The following is a 19,201-nucleotide window of genomic DNA, read 5'->3' as shown; positions in this document are numbered from 1 at the left end:
GACTTATTTGACAATTTTATATAATTTTTAAGCTCATCAGCAGATGCCGAGTGCTTTCAACTTTCAGCAAGTAGTCTTCAAAGCCAAAAAAAAGCATTTCAAAAAGTATTAAATATTTTATTAAGGTTTCAATTGGGCCATGAATCGAATTTTCAAAAGCCCAATATAATTAAATAATAGAGTTAAATGTGATTTTAGTACATGTGGTTTGGTCATTTTACCAAATAGTTTCAAACGTTGTCATTTTAGTACACTCCTATTAAATATTATTTAGTTTAATATCTTATATTATAGATAATCCTCCTACTAAATATTATTAGTTTAATAAAGACGGGGTTTTTTAAGGATATATATGTTTTATTATTTAGTACAGAAAATTACATTTATTCAAACCGTGTAATGCACATATTTTTAAAGATGTATTTTTTTTTTATTTTTTGGTATATAAAATTACATTTATTAAACCCGTGTTATAAATGAGGTTTTTTTAAAGATGTATTGTTTTATTATTTGGTAAACAATATTACATTTATTCAACTCGTGTAATATACGTGGTTTTAGATATATAACTTTTTTATTTCGTATATAAAATTACATTTATTCAACCAGTACAATATGGTTCTTATAGATATAAATTTTTATAATTTAATATATAAAATTATATTTATTCAACCCGTACAATAAATGAGGTTTTTAAAAATATATTATTTTATTATTTAATAATAAAATTTATTTATTCAACCCCGTGTAATACACGGGGTTATAACCTAGTAATAATAATAATAATAATAATAATTTTAAACAAAAAATTAGATAAGAATATAAACATTTGTTTTTATTATAATCATAGTAAATAAGAATAATTTTTTAAATGGTTGAAATTAAGGTAAATTAGGAATTAAAGGTTCCCGTTTCATATATATATACTTAATAATCGTTTTATTGTTTTTTTTCACTAGAATTAAATAATTATTGTAGGTCAGCAAATGCTTCTATCAAATTATAAGTGTTTTTACGCATCGCTATAATGGGAGGCGTACTGTTATAATTGGTTTAAACCTATCATTTATTGCACATTGCATCAACATGTAGAAACAAAACCGTTTTTAAATATAACAATGCCACCCCATTCAAAGAGAATTTAATTCTTGATTTTACGGTATAATTCATAAAAATAAATAAACGTATAAAAACTTGGGGATCGATCTCCATCTTTTTGTACCGTAAACTCTCTTGAATACAAATTTAAGACGAGTGTTTTATGAATGAAATAAACAAATAAGCACGAAGGTGCATACAACTAACTTAAATAATTGTATCTCATAATTTGAATGTATCATAAAAACGGGATTCAACCCCATATAATACATGTGTTATTTATAATAAGTAAATAGTATATTAAAGTTAATTTTTAGAAGATAAATCTTGACGATTGTATATGTGTTAACGTATGACATTATATTTTATTCGACACGTGTAATATACGAGTTTTTTAAAGATATATTTTTTTATTATTTATTATATAGAATTACATCTATGCAGCCCGTGTAATACACGGGGTTCTAACCTAATTATTAAAATATATTAAAAACACTATTCATTTCATTTGATTTATTAATACATAGTAATAATAATAATAATAATAATAATAATAATAATAATAATAATAATAATAATAATAATGAGATATAAGGTAAAAAAATTGAATTATATTGTTTTTAGTGTACAATCCTGTGTAATACATGGGTTTCTAATCAAATTAAACTAGGTTAGAACCCCGTGTATTACACGGGTTGAATAAATATTAATTTTTTATATTAAGTAATAAAAAGTTACATCTTTAAAAACACGTGCGTTGCACAAATTTAATAAACGCGTGTATTACACGGCTTGAATATATATAATGTAATCGGTTAACACACATAGTCGTCAATATATGTTTTTGGAAAATGAACTTTGATGTGCTATATAATTTTTATTATATTTTAATTTGTTTATTTATTTATTATTAGCTTAGAAACTTGTGTATTACATAAGTTATAACATTTTACTTTGTTTTTTTATTTATTAATAGGTTAGAAACTTGAGTGTTACACGTAGCCGAATCAATGAAATTTTAAATAGTTATTGATAAGTAAAAACAAAAAAAAAAGTTCAGAAAAGAAAATTAAATAAATAAGAGATAAGAGGAAAAATGAAAATAATTGTATATTAATAATCATTGAAATTGATATTAATAAATAACCCGTTATACTAAACAATATATATTGATTCTACTATATGACAAAACGATCCATTTATATTTTATTATATGGATATATTATATATCATCTAATAATATACATATTCTAGCTTATTGGTATAATAACTGTATAATCCCTTATCCTGTATAATCTAATCTAATTTAATACGCATATAAGTAAATAAAAAAATTAATAAAATTAATATATTACCTTTATAGAAAGTTAATAAATTATACATTGTTTTCAGAATAAAATTTAAAGGATATGATAACTTAGACAATCCATATTGATAGTTAAAAAAATCGAGCATTGTTTATTTAATTTTCAAGGTATAATATTTGACTTGACTATATCCAACATCTTAAAGCTAGTATTATTTTTTCAGTTTAATTTATTATTTAATAGCAAAAGGAAACCCCCAAAAAACCTAACCCCCCCCCCCCCCCCCCCGGGCAAAAAAAAAAAAAAAAAAAAAACTATAACTCACCAAAAAACCTAAACCCCCCCCCTCCACCCCCACCCCCCAAAAACCTAAAAAAAACCTAACCCCCCCACCCCACCCCACCCCCCAAAAAACCTAAAAAAACCTACCCCCCCCCCCCCCCTTCACCCCCTCGGAATTTTTTTTTTTTTTTTTTTTTTTTTTTTAGGGTGGGTGATGTGGTGGGGGAGGGGGTTAGGTTTTTGGTGGTGGTGGATGTTTAAGGTTTTTTTTTTTTTTTTTTTTTTTTTTTTTTTTTTGTAGTGAGGTTTTTTTGTGTAGTGGGTTTTTTTAGGTTATTGGACACTTGTCACTCTATAAATCCTTCTTACACTTCTTACAATTAGGATCCTTTGTATTTAATCCTAATCCGTTATATAATTATTTTCTTGAGTTCGTAGCGGGATCAGATCAAGTCAGGTCATGTTAATTTCTAACCAACTTAAACGTTGTTTCAGTTTCAATTTTCAATTTTCAAACCTTAGTTTTCAATCTGAATTCTATTCACATGAACAAACAATGTTTTAATTCTAGTTCTAATCCCATAAAAAAACAAACTAAGAGCATTCACATCCCACTCTCTATATATCATTTTTCTCTAGATTTTATAGAATAATTTAAATAAACCATCCAAAATGATTCATCAAATCAAACAACAAATAAAAGTATAAAACATGAGAATGGGGGTAAAAAATTAAACCTTGGTCGGAATACGGTGGCTTGGGTGGTCGGATTTTGGTCGATGGGCAGCACTGCAACAGGAAATACCAATGTAATTTTGGATCTGGGCAGCGGGATTTGGGCGGGAAGTGAAAAGCCTCCCTATTTTTTTTACCAAGTTTAAAAAGTATGGATTGTATCGCGCAATGTAACGGGTTTGAACATTGGAGATTGGACAATGGACTGGAGCAACGCCCCTTGTGTGTGCTTCGCCCCTGATTCTACCATCTGAACAAGCAAACTATCAAAAAAAAAAAAAAAAACAACGCCGTTAAATATCATTTTAAAATGTAGTCCAACAAAATTAATGGATTTTCTAATTTTCGGAGATTATATACACACATTAAAATTTTTTATTTAAATTAAATTATTTGTTGATATATACGCACATTAAAATTTTTTATTTAAATTAAGAAGATATTTGATAAATATAAACTTTGATAAATTAAATGGAGCGAATAGATAATAAGAAATAGTCAAACAGAAAACCCTAGCTATTATATATCTTCTCTAGGGTTACAAAGAGTATCGATCGTCTTCTCCAAGTCTTTCATCTTCTTTGTATTCACATCGAATCATCAATGGCGACTTCAAAGGTAACTTTGAAACTTTTTATAAACAAAAAGGAACAACGAGTGTTGTTTGCAGAAGCTAGCAAAGATTTCATTGATTTTCTATTTAGTCTCCTCGTTTTACCAGTGGGCACTGTCATCAAACTCTCAGGCAATCAACACACGTTAGATGGGTTAGCTAAGCTTTACGAAAGTGTCTCAGATCTTGACAATGACTACATACAACCTAACAAGAATAAGGACATCATCTTAAAACCTACATCTTCGGTTCTATTCTTTTCTCCTCATGAAGTCCCTCTCTTGCCTGCTGAAGCGTTTTCAAAACCATCGCGTGACGACGACAGCTACGAAGATGGATATTACTATCATCCCGCTCGACGTAATGCAAGGGAACGAGGATTCGTAATGGGATTGGTGAAGTACATGGTGATGGATGATCTTGGTGTGTCTCCAATGCCAACATTCTCCACTTTGCTAAACAAGTTCATCAAGGATTTGGATGCACTAGAGGAGAAGGTTATTAATATCGGCATGAATGAGGTATATATATTTACATTTGTTATTCGCGGCGGAGTTGGCTAAATGTACCCTCTATATATGATTCTATGTGTACGAAACACTAAAGATACCCTGATGAATAAATGTAGAGTAATGGCATGAGCTTTTAAGTAGAAGAGGGAGGGAGGTAGGGGTTTAAACGAACCAGAAGTTCAGTGGGAAGTTCGTTTGTGTTCGTTTATTTATTAAACAAACAAACACTAACAAGAAATTTCGTTCGTTTTGTAAAATGAACGGACATGAACAGAGTCCACATTCGTTCATTTATGTTTGTGAACGTGTTCGTTTGTGTTTGATGGTTCATTAGTGTTTTTATTTTTTATATTTTATTTAAATACCTCGAAATTCCGAAAAATAAAATGTTTAATAAGCGTCGGTGTATTATATTTATTGTTCATGAATGCTTGGTTGTGTTCGTTTTTTTCAATTTGTGCTCATGAACATTAGTTTGTGCTCATTTGTACTCATCAACGTTCGTTTCGTTTGTTGTCTAAAATTAACAAATAAACACAAACAAACGCGAACAAGTTTATTTCCTTAACAAATGAAAACGCACATAAATTCTCGTTCCATAATGTTCATAAACAGTCCGTGAACACTCTTAACAAACGAACACAAATAAGGTCTTGTTCATGTTTGTTCCGTTCGTTTGCAATCCGAAAGGGAGGTAAATTTATTAATAGCATGAATGAGGTAATTCAGTCTCGTGTGGATTAAATTGTTATAACTACGATGATAATTCATAACTTACATGAGTATTTGAGTTGTCTTCAAATGATGTAGGGCTTGGAACTATTGAAGCATTCATTGAATTCTAAGACTGTGCTGACGGATGTCTTCCTTGGTGAAGTGATTATTCTGAATGAGAATATGAAAAGACCTAAAAGTTCTCGTAATTGATGGTTATGGAATTGCTTAAAAGGACGTCTTGTGAGTTTTTCTTTTAGTGTTTAAAGACCAAAGTATCATATGACGGACATGTGTTTTTACATAAATCTTGACTTTTGTCATGAATATAAATGGGTGTACATATTCAGACACCTTGTTCCCTAAATCCACACCCTTCTATACGCTTCGTATAGGGCTATACGAAGCGTATAGGGTTGCTTTTCCCGACCAACTTCTGCACCTCGTACAACGTCACATCAGTCAACTTATACGGGGAGTCTAGGCCTGTACGAGGGGCCAATACGAAGGCCCTTAGACGCCTCGTATAGACCTATACGAGGCGTCTTGGACTGACCGATTTGACTATGAAGGGACTATGTCTGACATGACTTAAAGGCATACGGGGAGTAAAGACCTATACGAGGCGTCTTTAGCTCCCATAAAATGCAACCTACAGTGCGTTCTTGGTCCACATCCGAGGTTTCAACAAAAAACCACTCACATTCTGTTTGTTTTTTTATTTGTGTTTGCGTTATTATCATCCCGGAGTGTTGAAATGTCATCATATTGGAACGGCAACTATATCTTCGGGCAATATTCTAGCGAAAACTGGGGGCACGAAAGCGTTCCGGTAACAGTTATTAGCGTAAATGTTATAATTACTTGTTGTTTTCGTTTATTATTTACTAATGATGATACGGTTGTCTATTTTGGAGGAGTCTGGCATTCCCGATTCTAATGAGCAAGAGGAGGTTGTGTCTAGTATACAAGGAAAACAAAACAGCCCGTTTCTAGATTTGAACAAGCATCCTCCTGTTGATGAAACAGCCCCTGTAGATGACTCATACCCTGCTAGTGGATACGGAGGAGACGGTGGATACGGAGGAGACGGTGGATACGGAGGACACGGTGGATACGGAGGAGACGGTGGATACGGAGGAGACGGTGGATACGGAGGAGACCGTGGATACGGAGGAGACGGTGGATACGGAGGAGACGGTGGATACGGAGGAGACCGTGGATACGGAGGAGACGGTGGATACGGAGGAGACGGTGGATACGGAGGGGACGGTGGATATGGTGGATACGGTGGATACGGGGGATACGGTGGATACGGAGGAGACGGTGATCATCAGCAATTCATTTCCCCGGGCACTCCTTATGTTCATCAAAACAATTCGGACGTTGGAGGATATGGTGGTTATGGTGGATATGGTAGATATGGTAGTGAAGCACCTCCCATTCTGGACAGTCTGTACTTAAAAAAGACGGTATAAATTACTATTTTATTATTAATATTTTATTATTATTAATTTTATTATTATTATTTTTATTATATTATTATTATTATTATATTATTATTATTATTATTATTATTATTATTATTATTATTATTATTATTATTATTATTATTATTATTATTATTATTATTATTATTATTATTGTCGATGTTACAGGTTTTCAACTCCTTAGATGAACTAAAGAAACGGATACAAGAAATAGCAAATGCGGATGGTTTCGTTATTGTCACCCGTCGATCAAAGAAAATCGGGGGAAGAACCGGGAGGGTATGGCTTGAATGTGATCGTGGTGGTGAGCACCAGAGTACAGCAACACTTAGAAAAGCTGGAAGCAAAAAAACCGGTTGCCCGTTTTACCTGCTGGCTGTCCGAAACCACCCGTATGAAACCTGGGAGATAAAAGACGGAACAATTGAACATAACCACGAACTTTGTGAGGACCTGTCGGCCCACGCGTTTGTGCGAAGGTTTACTCCAAGCGAAATGAAACTGATCGAGCAGCTGACAGCTCAAAACATGGAGCCGCGCAAAATATTTCAAACGATAAGGAAGCAGGACCCCGACAGGTTTCATGTTCAGAAAGACGTTCAAAACGTTGTAGCGAAGATTAGAGCCGAACAAAGACAAGGATTGACTCCCATGCAGTCACTAGAAAATGTGCTGATGAAGAACGACTTTATTTACGAGATCCGGGAAGAACCCGGAACAGAGATCGTAACAGAGATCTTCTTTCTTCATCGGGACTCGAGAGTCTTGTGGCGTGCATTCCCCCACGTCATGATGATCGATGCAACGTACAAGACAAACATATACAATATGCCCTTTATCCAGATTGTTGGTATGACGCCTACCAACAAATCGTTTATTATCGCGCATGCCATTGTTAGTAAAGAACGGGGTGATAACTTTGTGTGGGTGCTTGAGAGGGTTAAGGCAATGTTGGATGAATGTATGGAGCCACGTGTGATTTTAACGGATAGAGACCTAGCCCTTATGGGCGCGTGTGCTAAAGTATTTCCAGACGCCTCCAGGCTTCTTTGCAGGTGGCACATACAACAGAATGTTATGAAGCACTGCAAGGGTGCCTTCACAGACGACGACTGGAAGAAATTTTTGTCATTCTGGGGTTCATTGATTGAGTCTCCATCCATACCCATCTACGACTACCACTTGCGCAACATGCGAAAGCGACTTGTGGAGTGCAAACGTTCTAGTAAGTTTTTCTAATAACATACGACTCACCTATGCAAATTTTATTAAATTATTTTTACTTTTTAGGAGTCTTCAAATACGTGTACGATAACTGGCTAAAAGACTATAAGGAGATGTTTGTCTTTGCGTGGACTGATAAGAGGCGCAACTTTGGTAATCGTACTACAAACAGAGTTGAGAGCCAACATGCCAACTTAAAGAGATACGTCGAAGATAGGAGCTCGCTGGACCGTATAGTTGGTTGTGTCCGGGATATAGTTGAGACACAGTTCGGTGAAATAAGGAAGACTTTTCGAGAAAGCATCGAAAAAACAATGAAACACCACAAACACCCGATGTTTCAACACCTACTTGGAAAAGTATCCCACAAAGCCCTTGACTTGTTGCATGGAGAGGCAATTAGGAGGCTAGATGTCTTGGAGCGCTTTAATTCATCATGTGGTTGCCAAATGTGGCACAGCTGTGGGTTGCCCTGTGCTTGTAGGATAGAAAAGTACATGCGTGAAGGTAATAATTATTGAACGTCGTACAACACTTGTGTGATATATTTCCTTTCCTTCATTTTACCTAAACAATATTGTTTTTAACCGTGCAGAGCGTCCGATTCAACTCGAAGACATAGACGTCTTCTGGCGGAAACTTAACTTCCAAAGTTGTAAATTGATAGACGACTCCCTTGACGTGGTCGAAGAGCTAGATGTTGTTAGACAACAATTACAGTCGCACCCTCCAGCTCAGCAAAAAAGCCTGCTTTCAAAGATTAAAGCGGTGTTGACTCCAACGAAATCTACCAAGAAACCACCGGTTGTCCAACAAAATACTCGTGGCCGACCAACAACAAAGCAGGTACAAGAAAGGTTGGACGAGGCCTCTCGTATAGATGAAGAATTGAGGAGAAGCTCCTTCGGTGATGCAAACACGTGCTTTGAAGGTTCACGACAAAGTAAGTACGATAAACCTCGCCACAGCTCGTACGTTCCGTCTCAAGCCTCACAACAGTCGGTTATAAGGTCCCAAAAACCCAAAGCGACCCTAAGCCGTTCAAAGAGTTCTAAGAAGAAAGAGACACGAGATGATCACGGTTTTCCTTTAATCATTGGGGACGAGTACGTGGGAATCATCGAACGGTTTAAGTCTGACATTCCGCCAGTGTTCCATCCGTACGTCTCGTGCATACGAGATGTGATGCCGGACGGTCATTGTGGGTTTCGGTCTGTGGCTGTGGGCTTAGGGATGGATCAGAGTTCATGGGGGCGTATTAGAAGGGACCTTGTCCAAGAAATGGATCAGAACGAATCGATCTGGTTCCCAATATTTGAAGCATGGGCTGCAGGTTATTTTTACACGCATCGTCAGGGCCTAATTTGGGATTCAGTGGCCGGTTGTGGGGAGAATCACTGGATGGACTTCCCCTTTGCAGGACTTCTTATTGCACAAACGTACGGTATCGGGGTGCACCTGTTAACGACAACCATGGGTGCGAGTTCCACTTACTTCCCAATACTAAGTCCTCCGGCTAATCAACAACCATTATTCATAACGCTTACACATGTTAACGAGAACCACTTCATACATGTTAAGCTGGAAGGGGATTATCCTATGCCACCAGCACACGGGCTATGGTTGACCCACCGAAGACCCCACACAGAACAATGGGAAGATATGTACTTGCCACGTCTAGAATGGTATACATCGATAATGAATCCTCGACCAAGATCAAACCCCAGTCTTAATTACATAGATAGTTACACGGAAGAATGATTTTTGTAATTAATAGTATTTTTTTGGAATTAATAGAATTTTTTTGTAATTATTAGTATTTTTTTGTAATTAATAGAATTTTTTTGTAATTATTAGTATTTTTTTATAATTATTAGTATTTTTTTTGTAATTAATAGTATTTTTTTTGGAATTAATAGTGTAACTTTGTAATTAATAGTATTTTTTTTGTAATGAATAATATTTTTTTGGAATTAATAGTATTTTTTTAAATTTTTCTACAAAAAAAAAACTATACGCTTCGTATAGAACTAGACTCCTCGTATAATATTGCACAAAAGACCATTTAGCCCCTGATAGGCCCCCAATAGAGGCTTATTCCAGGGGCTCAAAGGTAATTTTACACCAACCAGACGCCTCGTACAGACCTGTACGGGGCGTCTATTTGAGCGGGATTTTGAAAATTCAATTTTTGAATTTCTGAAATTCAAAATTTGAATTTTTTGAAAGTAGACGCTTCGTACAGACCTGTACGGGGCGTCTCTTTGAGCGGTTTAAATTTGAATTTTGAATTTGAATTTTGAAAATCATTTTAGTTAATTACTATTTTACCCCTGATATGCCCCCAGTATAGCCACTTAGCAGGGGCTAAAAGGTAATTTCAAAATTGTACGACTCGTACAGACCTGTACGAGGAGTACAGTTGAGGCGGTTACTTTTTGCCATTTCTTTTTTTAATTAATAAAATGTATTATTAAATTACCATTATGCCCCTGTTTACCCCTTAGTATAGCCTTTTTTCAGGGGCAAAATGGTAATTAACCATTCCAGAAATATCTTTTTGGAATGGTTAATTACCATTTTGCCCCTGATAAAAGGCTATACTAAGGGTAAAACAGGGGCAAAAATGTCATTTAGCAAAAAGCATAGACGCCTCGTATAGCTCTATACGAGGCGTCTAGGCTTCGTATAACACAGGGGGGGGGGCCTAGACGACACAGATCACACACACAAACAAAAACACACACATATACGGTGCATTCGGATCTATACGCCTCGTACGTATTTCAACCGTATTTTTGAAGAATCGAAGCATCACCGGTACGTATTTCATCCCGTAGTTAAGTATTTTTGTCTCGTTTATGCCTTTAGACCGTAGGTTTGCCCTAAAAGTTGAATTTGGTTGGGTTTTGGGGGTTTGATGTTGATGATGATGAAGAACTTGTGGAACAGGACGCTGAGTATAGCCCTATACGAGGGCTATACGAGGGTCTGTTTTTTTTTTTTTTTTTTATTAATTATATTATTATTATTATTTATTAATTATTATTAAATATTATTATTATTTATTAATTATATTATTAAATATTATTATTATTATTATTATTATTTATTAATTATTATTATTAAAAACATTATTATTAATATTATTATTATTTATTTATTTATTTATTTATTTATTTATATTATTATTATTATTATTAATTATTGTTATTGTTATTAATATTATTATTTATTATTTATTATTTATTTATTTATATTATTATTATTATTAATTATTGTTATTGTTATTAATATTATTATTTATTATTTATTATTTATTATTATTAATTATTGTTATTGTTATTAATATTATTATTTATTATTTATTATTTATTATTATTAATTATTGTTATTGTTATTAATATTATTATTTATTATTTATTATTTATTATTTATTATTTATTAATATTATTATTATTGTATACGTATACAGTATTTATTATGGAGGACGATCTGATGCCGGGCGATGACATTCACATAGAGCCGGTTCAGCAGGGTCCACGACGGAGACAGCGACCACCTGTGGATACGTTGCAGGGGCATCCCTATCTAGAGTTTCCCGACGGCACTGACGCCGCCCGTCATTGCCAGAAGCTTAGGAGGATGCACGTTGGATCGCATGCATCGATCGACTGGGATGCGATGGAGGAGATTGCTGAGACGCCGAGAGTGCGTCGGTTTATACCTATCGATTCCCCGTGGCATCGTCTTTTTGATTTGGCGCACACGCCGACCTACAGGGAGCTGCTGGTCGAGTTCATTTCGTCATTCACATTTCACCCTCCTGGGGAGCCAGTGCCGATTCCGTACCCAGGTGAATGTTATTGATATTTATTTATTTATTTATTAATATTATTTATTTATTTATTTATTTATTTATTTATTTATTTCTTTATATTATTATTATTATTATTATTAATTATTGTTATTGTTATTAATATTATTATTATTATTTATTATTTATTATTTATTATTATATTGTTTTATTTATGATTCCGTACCCAGGTGCTCCCCCTCCGCCTGAGGTTTCTTTCAGGCTTGCTGGCGTTCAGCGTTCGATGACGCTAGCAGAGTTTGCGGTGCGCTCTGGTTTATACATGCAGGAGGAGATCGAGACTGAGATCTACACAGCGGGGCTAGTGGTGGTTGAAAAACCCACTCTTGTTGGGTTTTGGCAGGTGATTGCGGGGGCGGATCATTGGGAGCATGACAAGTCGAAGGGGAGGGTGTCGTTTGTTAGCGACCCACTATACAGGTATGTACGTTTATTATTGCAATTATTGTGATTATATGCACTGTTTATTAATCTCTGTTTTTGTATTTCGCTAACACTATCTGCAGGTATCTGCACCATTTGCTCGCCACTTCTATATCAGCGCGCGGCTACAGCCGTGAGTGGTGTACGACCACAGATCTTTTTTTCCTATATTGTTTGTTGTATAGGAGGCCGTGCGCGCTAGCACACGGTCTAGCCCAGTACTTCGCCTCCGGCCATCACCGGCAGGAGCGCGGATTTTTGTATGGCGGGGCGTACGTGACCGTCATTGCCCGTTCATTTGGCCTCGTACCACATCAGGACCCACATCTACGGACGCCGGCCATCATGCCGACGCGGATGGGTATGCCGTCGCTATGGGGGATGAGGGTTATCAAGAGGTTCCCGGTTGGCCCGCGGTTTAAAAACCGCGAGGGGGGCGTATGGAGAGAGGAGGACCTACCAGAGCATTTCGAGGACGTTCATCCTCCTGCAGATCCTGCTGATGTAGTGCCCGTGGAGGACCCTCCGGAGGATCTAGACGGTGCAGCGGGGCCACAGCCACCGCCACCTGCCGGGGCACCTCAGTTTCCACGTCACGCTATTCGAGGTGGTGCCCCAGGAGCTGCACTACATCCGGATGTACTAGCCAGGCTTGACAGGCTCGACGATTTGGTAGGTTGGTTGGTACGGGCGGAGCAGGATAGACGAGAGAGAGAGGGATTACCCCCGATACCGCTTCCACCGGTTCGAGCACCACATCAGCAGCAGCAGCCGCAGCAGCAGCACCAGCCGCAGCAGCAGCATCAGGATTCAGATTCGGATTTGGATGCATAGACCTGTTGTTGTTTTTATTGTTATTGTGGATGTACAAACTTATCTTCTATATTTTTGTTATGGATGTAAACAGTTATCTTATATATGTCATATTTATGTTTGTTTTCAGTTATTCGGTTACTCAATGATTGTTCTCTTAAATTTAGATAATACGGAAACAATATAACCCCTGAATATAATACGGAAACAATATTTGAAAGAAATAAAATTTTAATCGAAAGAATAATATTTAAAAAAGTAAAATGTTAAAAACAATATAATATATTTAAAGAGCCGATTTTTAAAATAGTTGATTTAATCGACGCTGAAACAAAAAATTTTTTTAAACTTTTTATAGTGTAAAAAACAAAAAAAAACAAAACTTTTTTAAAAATAAAAAAAAACGATTTTTAAAGGCAAATAGTTAATTTTTAAAAAACAACAACTTTTTATAGTGTAAAAAAGAAAAAAAAAACTTTTTTTAAAACCTAAAAAAATTTCATCAAAAAAACACATCTTCAAAAACCATCCAAAAAACCAACCCAAAACCCACCAAAACACCCCTCATTTCAGCCAAAAAAAAATACCAAACAGAGACGCCTCGTATAGCCCCATACCCTGCGTATAGGGTTCCTTAAACAACGTGCCTGACACCCTCTGTACACCCATCGAATTCAGTGCATGGACGCCTCGTATAGGTCTATACGAGGCGTCTAGGTTTGCAAAAGTGTGGATTTAGGCGCAGTGGGTGTCCGGATAGGCGGAGCCATATAAATTTGTTTTATCATTTGGGTTTGATATCTGATTTGACCACTTTAGGCCGGGTATGGGGAGGGGGTTTGGGCGTGGGTTGGGGGAAAACGCCCAAGGCATCATTCCGGGTGGGCTTGGGTTGGGGCGTGGCCCTTGGGGCTTGGCTTTCAAGCCGGGCGTGGGGCGGGGGGACATGCTAGCTGGCTTGCTCTTATTGGCTTGCTCTTTTTGTATTATTTTTTTTAACAATCTGCTACACCCAACCCAAGCTCAACCCACGCCCCGCCATACCCCGGGGACACGTAACCAGGCGGTGGGGGGCTCCCATTCCACGTGTCAACAAATGCCCCAACCCAAGCCCAACCCAAACCCCACCATACCCCATGGTCTTACTATTGCTTTTAAGATCATATCTTTATGGGTAGTATCTTCATTAAGAAACCAGCCAACCCACGAAATGGGGCGGCCAAACAAAACACAAATTACATATTCACGAAGTTACATCAATCGGTCTAACACAAGGATCTCGATTTACATCTACTACTAATCCATAAATACCCTAAAGATTTTATCTCGTTGATGATGTCGTTGACTCTGACTTACTTGATCTCAAAACGTACCTTATTACGCGTACACCAAATACTCCAACACTCCACCCTCACAATCCCACAGAGGATAGCTCTCGCTAAATTGGAAAGCCCACCACATTATGAATTTCAAGCAATTCTCTAAGGTAGCGTTCGTTTCATGGAATGGAATGGAATTAGGAAGTTTTTCTTTGTAAAATTGATCTTGATTGAGAGAGGGAGGAATTTGAAATCCCATGAATTTCTTTAATGAATGAAATTTGTGACTATTTCAACATTCCATTCCATCCCTTCATTAGAGTGAAGGATTTCTAAGGAATGTTGAAATAGTCACAAATTTCATTGATTAAAGAAATTCATGGGATTTCAAATTCCTCCCTCCCCCAACCAAGATCAATTTTACAAAGAAAAATTTCCTAATTCCATTCCATTTCATTCCATGAAACGAACGCTACCTAACTGAACTAGCGATAAAGGGCGAGATATTACACCATCTCAAGATTGCCTGCCAAACACGGGCTGCAAAAATGCATCTAGCAAACAGATGGTCAACGCTCTCTTCTCCAGTATCACACATATGGCAAGAAACGTCTTTAATGTCAATATTGCGGTTTTTTAGCGCTAAAACAGTGGGAATTTTATCCATCTCGACTTTTCACATGAAAACATTACACTTTACTGGAACCAACTTATTTGTCCATTGATAGTTCATTATATTCGTCCATTGGATCATATAAATATTAGAAATTAACAAAACAGACAATCATTCACATTCTTCTAGGTACTTATATATAACTTTTAACAATAAATGTATTAGAATTAATAAATATATAAGAAATGACAAAACTAAATTTTAGTTTCCTATCTTTTATGTTACAGATTATAAAAAAAAAGTAATTTAATTTCATCGTATTAATAACCTTTTGTAAGACTAGTCACTATGGTGACTAATATGCTCAAACGGTTGCAACATGGACAATAAAACAAAAATAGAATTAATTTTTTAATCAAATAATTAATCAAATTGGACGACCAGGTTGTGATGGCAACCAACGTTTGCAATCAAGATACATATAATTTATAATTCTTTTATTATTTCTAATATTTTTTTAACTATAAAGAATAATTATAAATCAAATTTATATAATAAAATATTAGTTTAGGTTGAGTTGTGAATGTGGGTGAAAAATTGGATCGGGTTGGATTGTGTAGGTGAAAGAGAGAGAAATTAATATCTCAATGAAAGATTGGGTTAGTTGGGTTGGGTTGGGTTAGGTTGTGACAATGGATAGTCTAATAATACATGTATAAAGTTTTCACTATTGTTAGTTTTGAAAATATTAGGCATTTTTATTTGTTGGAGTTCAATGAAAATGCATATTGAATTCTATTTCTTCCTTTGTCAAAACCTAAATATGGATTCTCACGTATTAATATGTTTTGTTTAGGAATGAAAATGAATGTTTTCTATAAGCATCAATGAAAAAATACGTTAAATTGTTATATCAATTATTGTTTTACATGTGACATGAATTGTAGTCTATAGACCAAATTCTAATGATTCACAAAAGGGGTTTGAATCTAGGAACCAAACTTCATACAATGTTGTAACAAGTTTTGATACACCAATAAAAAACAATTATTTCTCAAACATAATAAATAGATGTTTTGAAACAAACATATCAACAGTCCTCTCCATGTCAACTAATTTCATTGTCTCCCTTCACCATCCATGGGAACAATGCTTTCTTAAATCAATATCTCTAGTCAATTTCATGATCAAAACAAGTGCAACAATGAAAGCGTGGTCAACTTCAGGGTAAATCAACACACCAAACTTTTCTTGTCCAATTGATAGATGCTTGGGATTCATCATTATCATCTGCATTTTATCCATATGTTAGTTACTATCTATCAACTAAGGTAGCGATCGTTCCGTGAAATGTGATGGAATGGAATTGGAATTTGCGCAGGAACTGAAATTTGATTTGGAATTTAGATGTCTTTGTTTCACATAATGGAAAGAAATCTAGACGGAAATGGAATGTAGATTTCGTTCCTTATGTTATTATTCAATTTCGATTACTTCTTTTTAGGGCTGACATATCATGTATACCCGTACACGATAAGACACGACACAACACGACACGATAAGACATGATACACGAAATCCCACACACGGACACGATACGATAACTTATCGTGTCCTTTTTTTTCAAACACGAACACGACACGATATCCACGAAAATTACCTGTTAACACGACTGTTCGACTGTTATACACGTAAATTACCTGTTAATACTGTTGACACGAACACGACATGCTATCTGAGAGTTACAGAGGGAGTTTAGGGTTTTATTTTTTTTAATTGAATGAGGAATGAAAATAGAAAGGAATTAAGGAACCCACGCACATGGCTAATGAGTTTTATTTTATTTAATTTCTTATCGTGTACTAACGGGTATTAACAGGTAAACAAGTATTTAACCTGTTTATACATGAAAATTAACAGGTATCTCGTGTCTACCTGTTTTGTACACGATACCTGTTAAGGCCATACACGATACCTGTTAACGTCGTGTAGGTTTGTATCGTGTATTCGTGTAAAATTGTCAGCCCTACTTCTTTTATTGAAACGAACAACATAAGAAATGAAATTTACATTCCAACACTACAAGAAAACGGGGCAATAGAGGGGACGGCTGTATTGACTAGGTTAAACCCCAGCCGTTAGATCAAGATAAGAAATGGATGGTTGGGGTTTAATCTGGGACACCGTATTCCAGATCGACCAATAACGGCGGCATATGGCTTGTCGCTGCTATTGGTGTCGCATCTATTGCCCCGTTTTCTTGTAGTGCAATACCAAGACATTGAGACCCGACACGCGGTAGTCTAGTTAGGTCTCTGAAAGGTTTAACGAGTCAAAAGCGACGCCAGTGAGTTTCAAGATCACGATCAAGAACAAGGGTTACCTTAGCAATGTCGGGGTTGCCAGGAATGCTAGTGAAGCCATCTGTACCATAAATGGTACATGATTGGTCAAACCAGTTGCCTTTGATTTTGAAGTCACAATAATCTTCTGTTTCTTCATCCCCCATGAAGACATCAAGTTGTTCTGGATAGATATCTGAAGATCTTTTGGTGCAGAAGATTATGTCGTTTGACTTTGTGCTGTTACCTCTGAACACTATCCATTTAGTTCCAAAAGTTAGCTTCTGTACATTACATCAATTAACAAACAAACAAACATATACTTGTTTTGTTAGAACTTGCCTTCGAAAATTACATAACCAACCAGCAAAATAGACAAAAGAGTTGAAAAAAATTAGTTTTCACTAGGGCAACTTAACGGATCATGTTTGTAGGTGGAACCCGAACATGAATTCGAAAATTTTACACAAACCTGAACAGAAGCACAACTTGTTTACCTGGATTTTTTTTTACTTGTTACTTTGAAAATCAAAATTTTCATCTTATGTTTATTTTTATTTTATGCAATATTTATGTTTAAAATATTCAATTTGTTTTTTTTTTTTAATTTAAAGGTTTAGCATAAACCTTTACACTTTAAGTGATAAATAAAACGTACCATTTAAAAATATAAGAGTTAATTACTGTTTTCGTCCCTGTGGTTTGTCAAAAATCACTATTTCAGTCCATTAGTTTAAAAATTGCGATTTCAGTCCCTGTGGTTTCACTTTCGTAACCATTTCAGTCCACCTCGTAACCATTTCAGTCCCTGTACTTAACAAAATAATGGATTGAAATGGTTACGAAAGTGAAACTACAGGGACTGAAATGGTTACGAAAGTGAAACCACAGGGACTGAAATCGCAAATTTTAAACTAATGGACTGAAATAGTAATTTTTGACAAACCACAGAGACGAAAACAATAATTAACTCAAAATATAAAAAATGGGTTAAACGGTTCAACCCGCAACCCCAACACGACCCACTTTGCTGATTGTGGTCAACTGCTCAACTTAAAACCGGCCAAACTAACCCAAACCCACAAATTTTGTGTCAGAAACTCACACTGGTTTTCACCAGCATTGGACATCAACTATTAATGTATTAATCATAGGGCCAGGTTCATTACAAAACACTAAGTTAAAGCGATATGAATAAACATAAATTGTCTAATTTTATAGTAATAGTGCACATTATTAAAATTTTACTTGTTATATGTATGTTATCATTGTTATTGTTATGCACATAAAAATTCATTAAAACTAATGTGTCCATATGTTTTTTTTTTCTTTCTAATATTTAAGTGTTATATATTTTCTATGTAACACCACAAGAAAACCATGAAAACTATAAACTGTCTCTATTAATAAAAACTGCGTTTCCCCTAAAACCCTCCCATATATATCTATTCATATAATCATATGATTAGAATTTAGAACAATAACCACAAAAAAAAAAAAAAAAAAAAAAAAAAAAAAAAAAACACACACACACACATATGATCATAACAGGCAACTTAAGCATGAAACCAAAACCTTTTGCACGAACGTTAGGATCGTGTTTCCATCCGCGTCGAGCAAAACTCTTGGACCAAAGAATGAACTCTTGAATTTGAAGTTGAAGATAACATTGTCCTTGGCGTACACTTCGTAGCCGCCATCGTTTAGAGAAAGCTCTGTGTTGGAGATGATTAGCATTTTCGGATACCGAGAATGCAAGTTGCGGCTCACGACCGCAATGGGATCAGTCCTCTCTCGTACCGGAGGGCTGGTTGATTCAGCCATTGGTGTTGTTTGCAG

At 35.5% G+C, this 19,201-nt stretch overlaps 4 protein-coding genes across 4 annotated transcripts; 3 read left to right on the top strand and 1 right to left on the bottom strand.

Annotated features, from left to right (window-relative positions):
• The first annotated feature begins 4,025 nt into the window (after nt 1–4,025).
• On the top strand, nt 4,026–5,474 carry LOC110911182. Its single transcript, XM_022155785.1, has 2 exons — nt 4,026–4,556; nt 5,358–5,474. Exons 1-2 carry the CDS (start codon nt 4,026–4,028, stop codon nt 5,472–5,474), a joined length of 648 nt encoding a protein of 215 aa, XP_022011477.1.
• A 2,822-nt stretch (nt 5,475–8,296) lies between these two features.
• On the top strand, nt 8,297–9,785 carry LOC110909847. Its single transcript, XM_022154591.2, has 2 exons — nt 8,297–8,482; nt 8,571–9,785. Exons 1-2 carry the CDS (start codon nt 8,311–8,313, stop codon nt 9,734–9,736), a joined length of 1,338 nt encoding a protein of 445 aa, XP_022010283.1. The 5' UTR covers nt 8,297–8,310; the 3' UTR covers nt 9,737–9,785.
• Nucleotides 9,786–11,542: 1,757 nt separating this feature from the next.
• Nucleotides 11,543–13,341, top strand: LOC118487332. Its single transcript, XM_035984070.1, has 3 exons — nt 11,543–11,831; nt 12,023–12,272; nt 12,359–13,341. The coding sequence occupies exons 1-3, from the start codon at nt 11,621–11,623 to the stop codon at nt 13,107–13,109; spliced, it is 1,212 nt and encodes a 403-aa protein (XP_035839963.1). The 5' UTR covers nt 11,543–11,620; the 3' UTR covers nt 13,110–13,341.
• Nucleotides 13,342–15,908: 2,567 nt separating this feature from the next.
• On the bottom strand, nt 15,909–19,201 carry LOC110909849 (protein LURP-one-related 10). The gene is made up of 3 exons (XM_022154593.1): nt 18,938–19,201; nt 17,404–17,646; nt 15,909–16,310 (listed from the first exon to the last, which is right to left on the bottom strand). Exons 1-3 carry the CDS (start codon nt 19,184–19,186, stop codon nt 16,152–16,154), a joined length of 651 nt encoding a protein of 216 aa, XP_022010285.1. The 5' UTR covers nt 19,187–19,201; the 3' UTR covers nt 15,909–16,151.

This window comes from Helianthus annuus, chromosome 15, assembly GCF_002127325.2.
Source record: "Helianthus annuus cultivar XRQ/B chromosome 15, HanXRQr2.0-SUNRISE, whole genome shotgun sequence".
Taxonomy (NCBI): domain Eukaryota; kingdom Viridiplantae; phylum Streptophyta; class Magnoliopsida; order Asterales; family Asteraceae; genus Helianthus; species Helianthus annuus.
Note: the sequence above shows the minus strand (reverse complement) of the source record. Positions and strands in the feature narration are given on the sequence as shown.

What these genes read in the sequence shown, in the direction of transcription:
- LOC110909849 (XM_022154593.1), bottom strand. Translation starts at nt 19,186, where the DNA reads ATGGCTGAATCAACCAGCCCTCCGGTACGAGAGAGGACTGATCCCATT. An exon ending in TCCTAACGTTCGTGCAAAAG is followed by an intron (nt 17,647 to 18,937) that starts GTTTTGGTTTCA and finishes TGTAATGTACAG; the next exon opens with AAGCTAACTTTTGGAACTAA. An exon ending in GCAACCCCGACATTGCTAAG is followed by an intron (nt 16,311 to 17,403) that starts GTAACCCTTGTT and finishes GATAAAATGCAG; the next exon opens with ATGATAATGATGAATCCCAA.
- LOC110909847 (XM_022154591.2), top strand. Translation starts at nt 8,311, where the DNA reads ATGTTTCAACACCTACTTGGAAAAGTATCCCACAAAGCCCTTGACTTG. An exon ending in AGAAAAGTACATGCGTGAAG is followed by an intron (nt 8,483 to 8,570) that starts GTAATAATTATT and finishes TTAACCGTGCAG; the next exon opens with AGCGTCCGATTCAACTCGAA.
- LOC110911182 (XM_022155785.1), top strand. Translation starts at nt 4,026, where the DNA reads ATGGCGACTTCAAAGGTAACTTTGAAACTTTTTATAAACAAAAAGGAA. An exon ending in TTAATATCGGCATGAATGAG is followed by an intron (nt 4,557 to 5,357) that starts GTATATATATTT and finishes CAAATGATGTAG; the next exon opens with GGCTTGGAACTATTGAAGCA.
- LOC118487332 (XM_035984070.1), top strand. Translation starts at nt 11,621, where the DNA reads ATGCACGTTGGATCGCATGCATCGATCGACTGGGATGCGATGGAGGAG. An exon ending in AGTGCCGATTCCGTACCCAG is followed by an intron (nt 11,832 to 12,022) that starts GTGAATGTTATT and finishes TTCCGTACCCAG; the next exon opens with GTGCTCCCCCTCCGCCTGAG. An exon ending in GTTAGCGACCCACTATACAG is followed by an intron (nt 12,273 to 12,358) that starts GTATGTACGTTT and finishes CACTATCTGCAG; the next exon opens with GTATCTGCACCATTTGCTCG.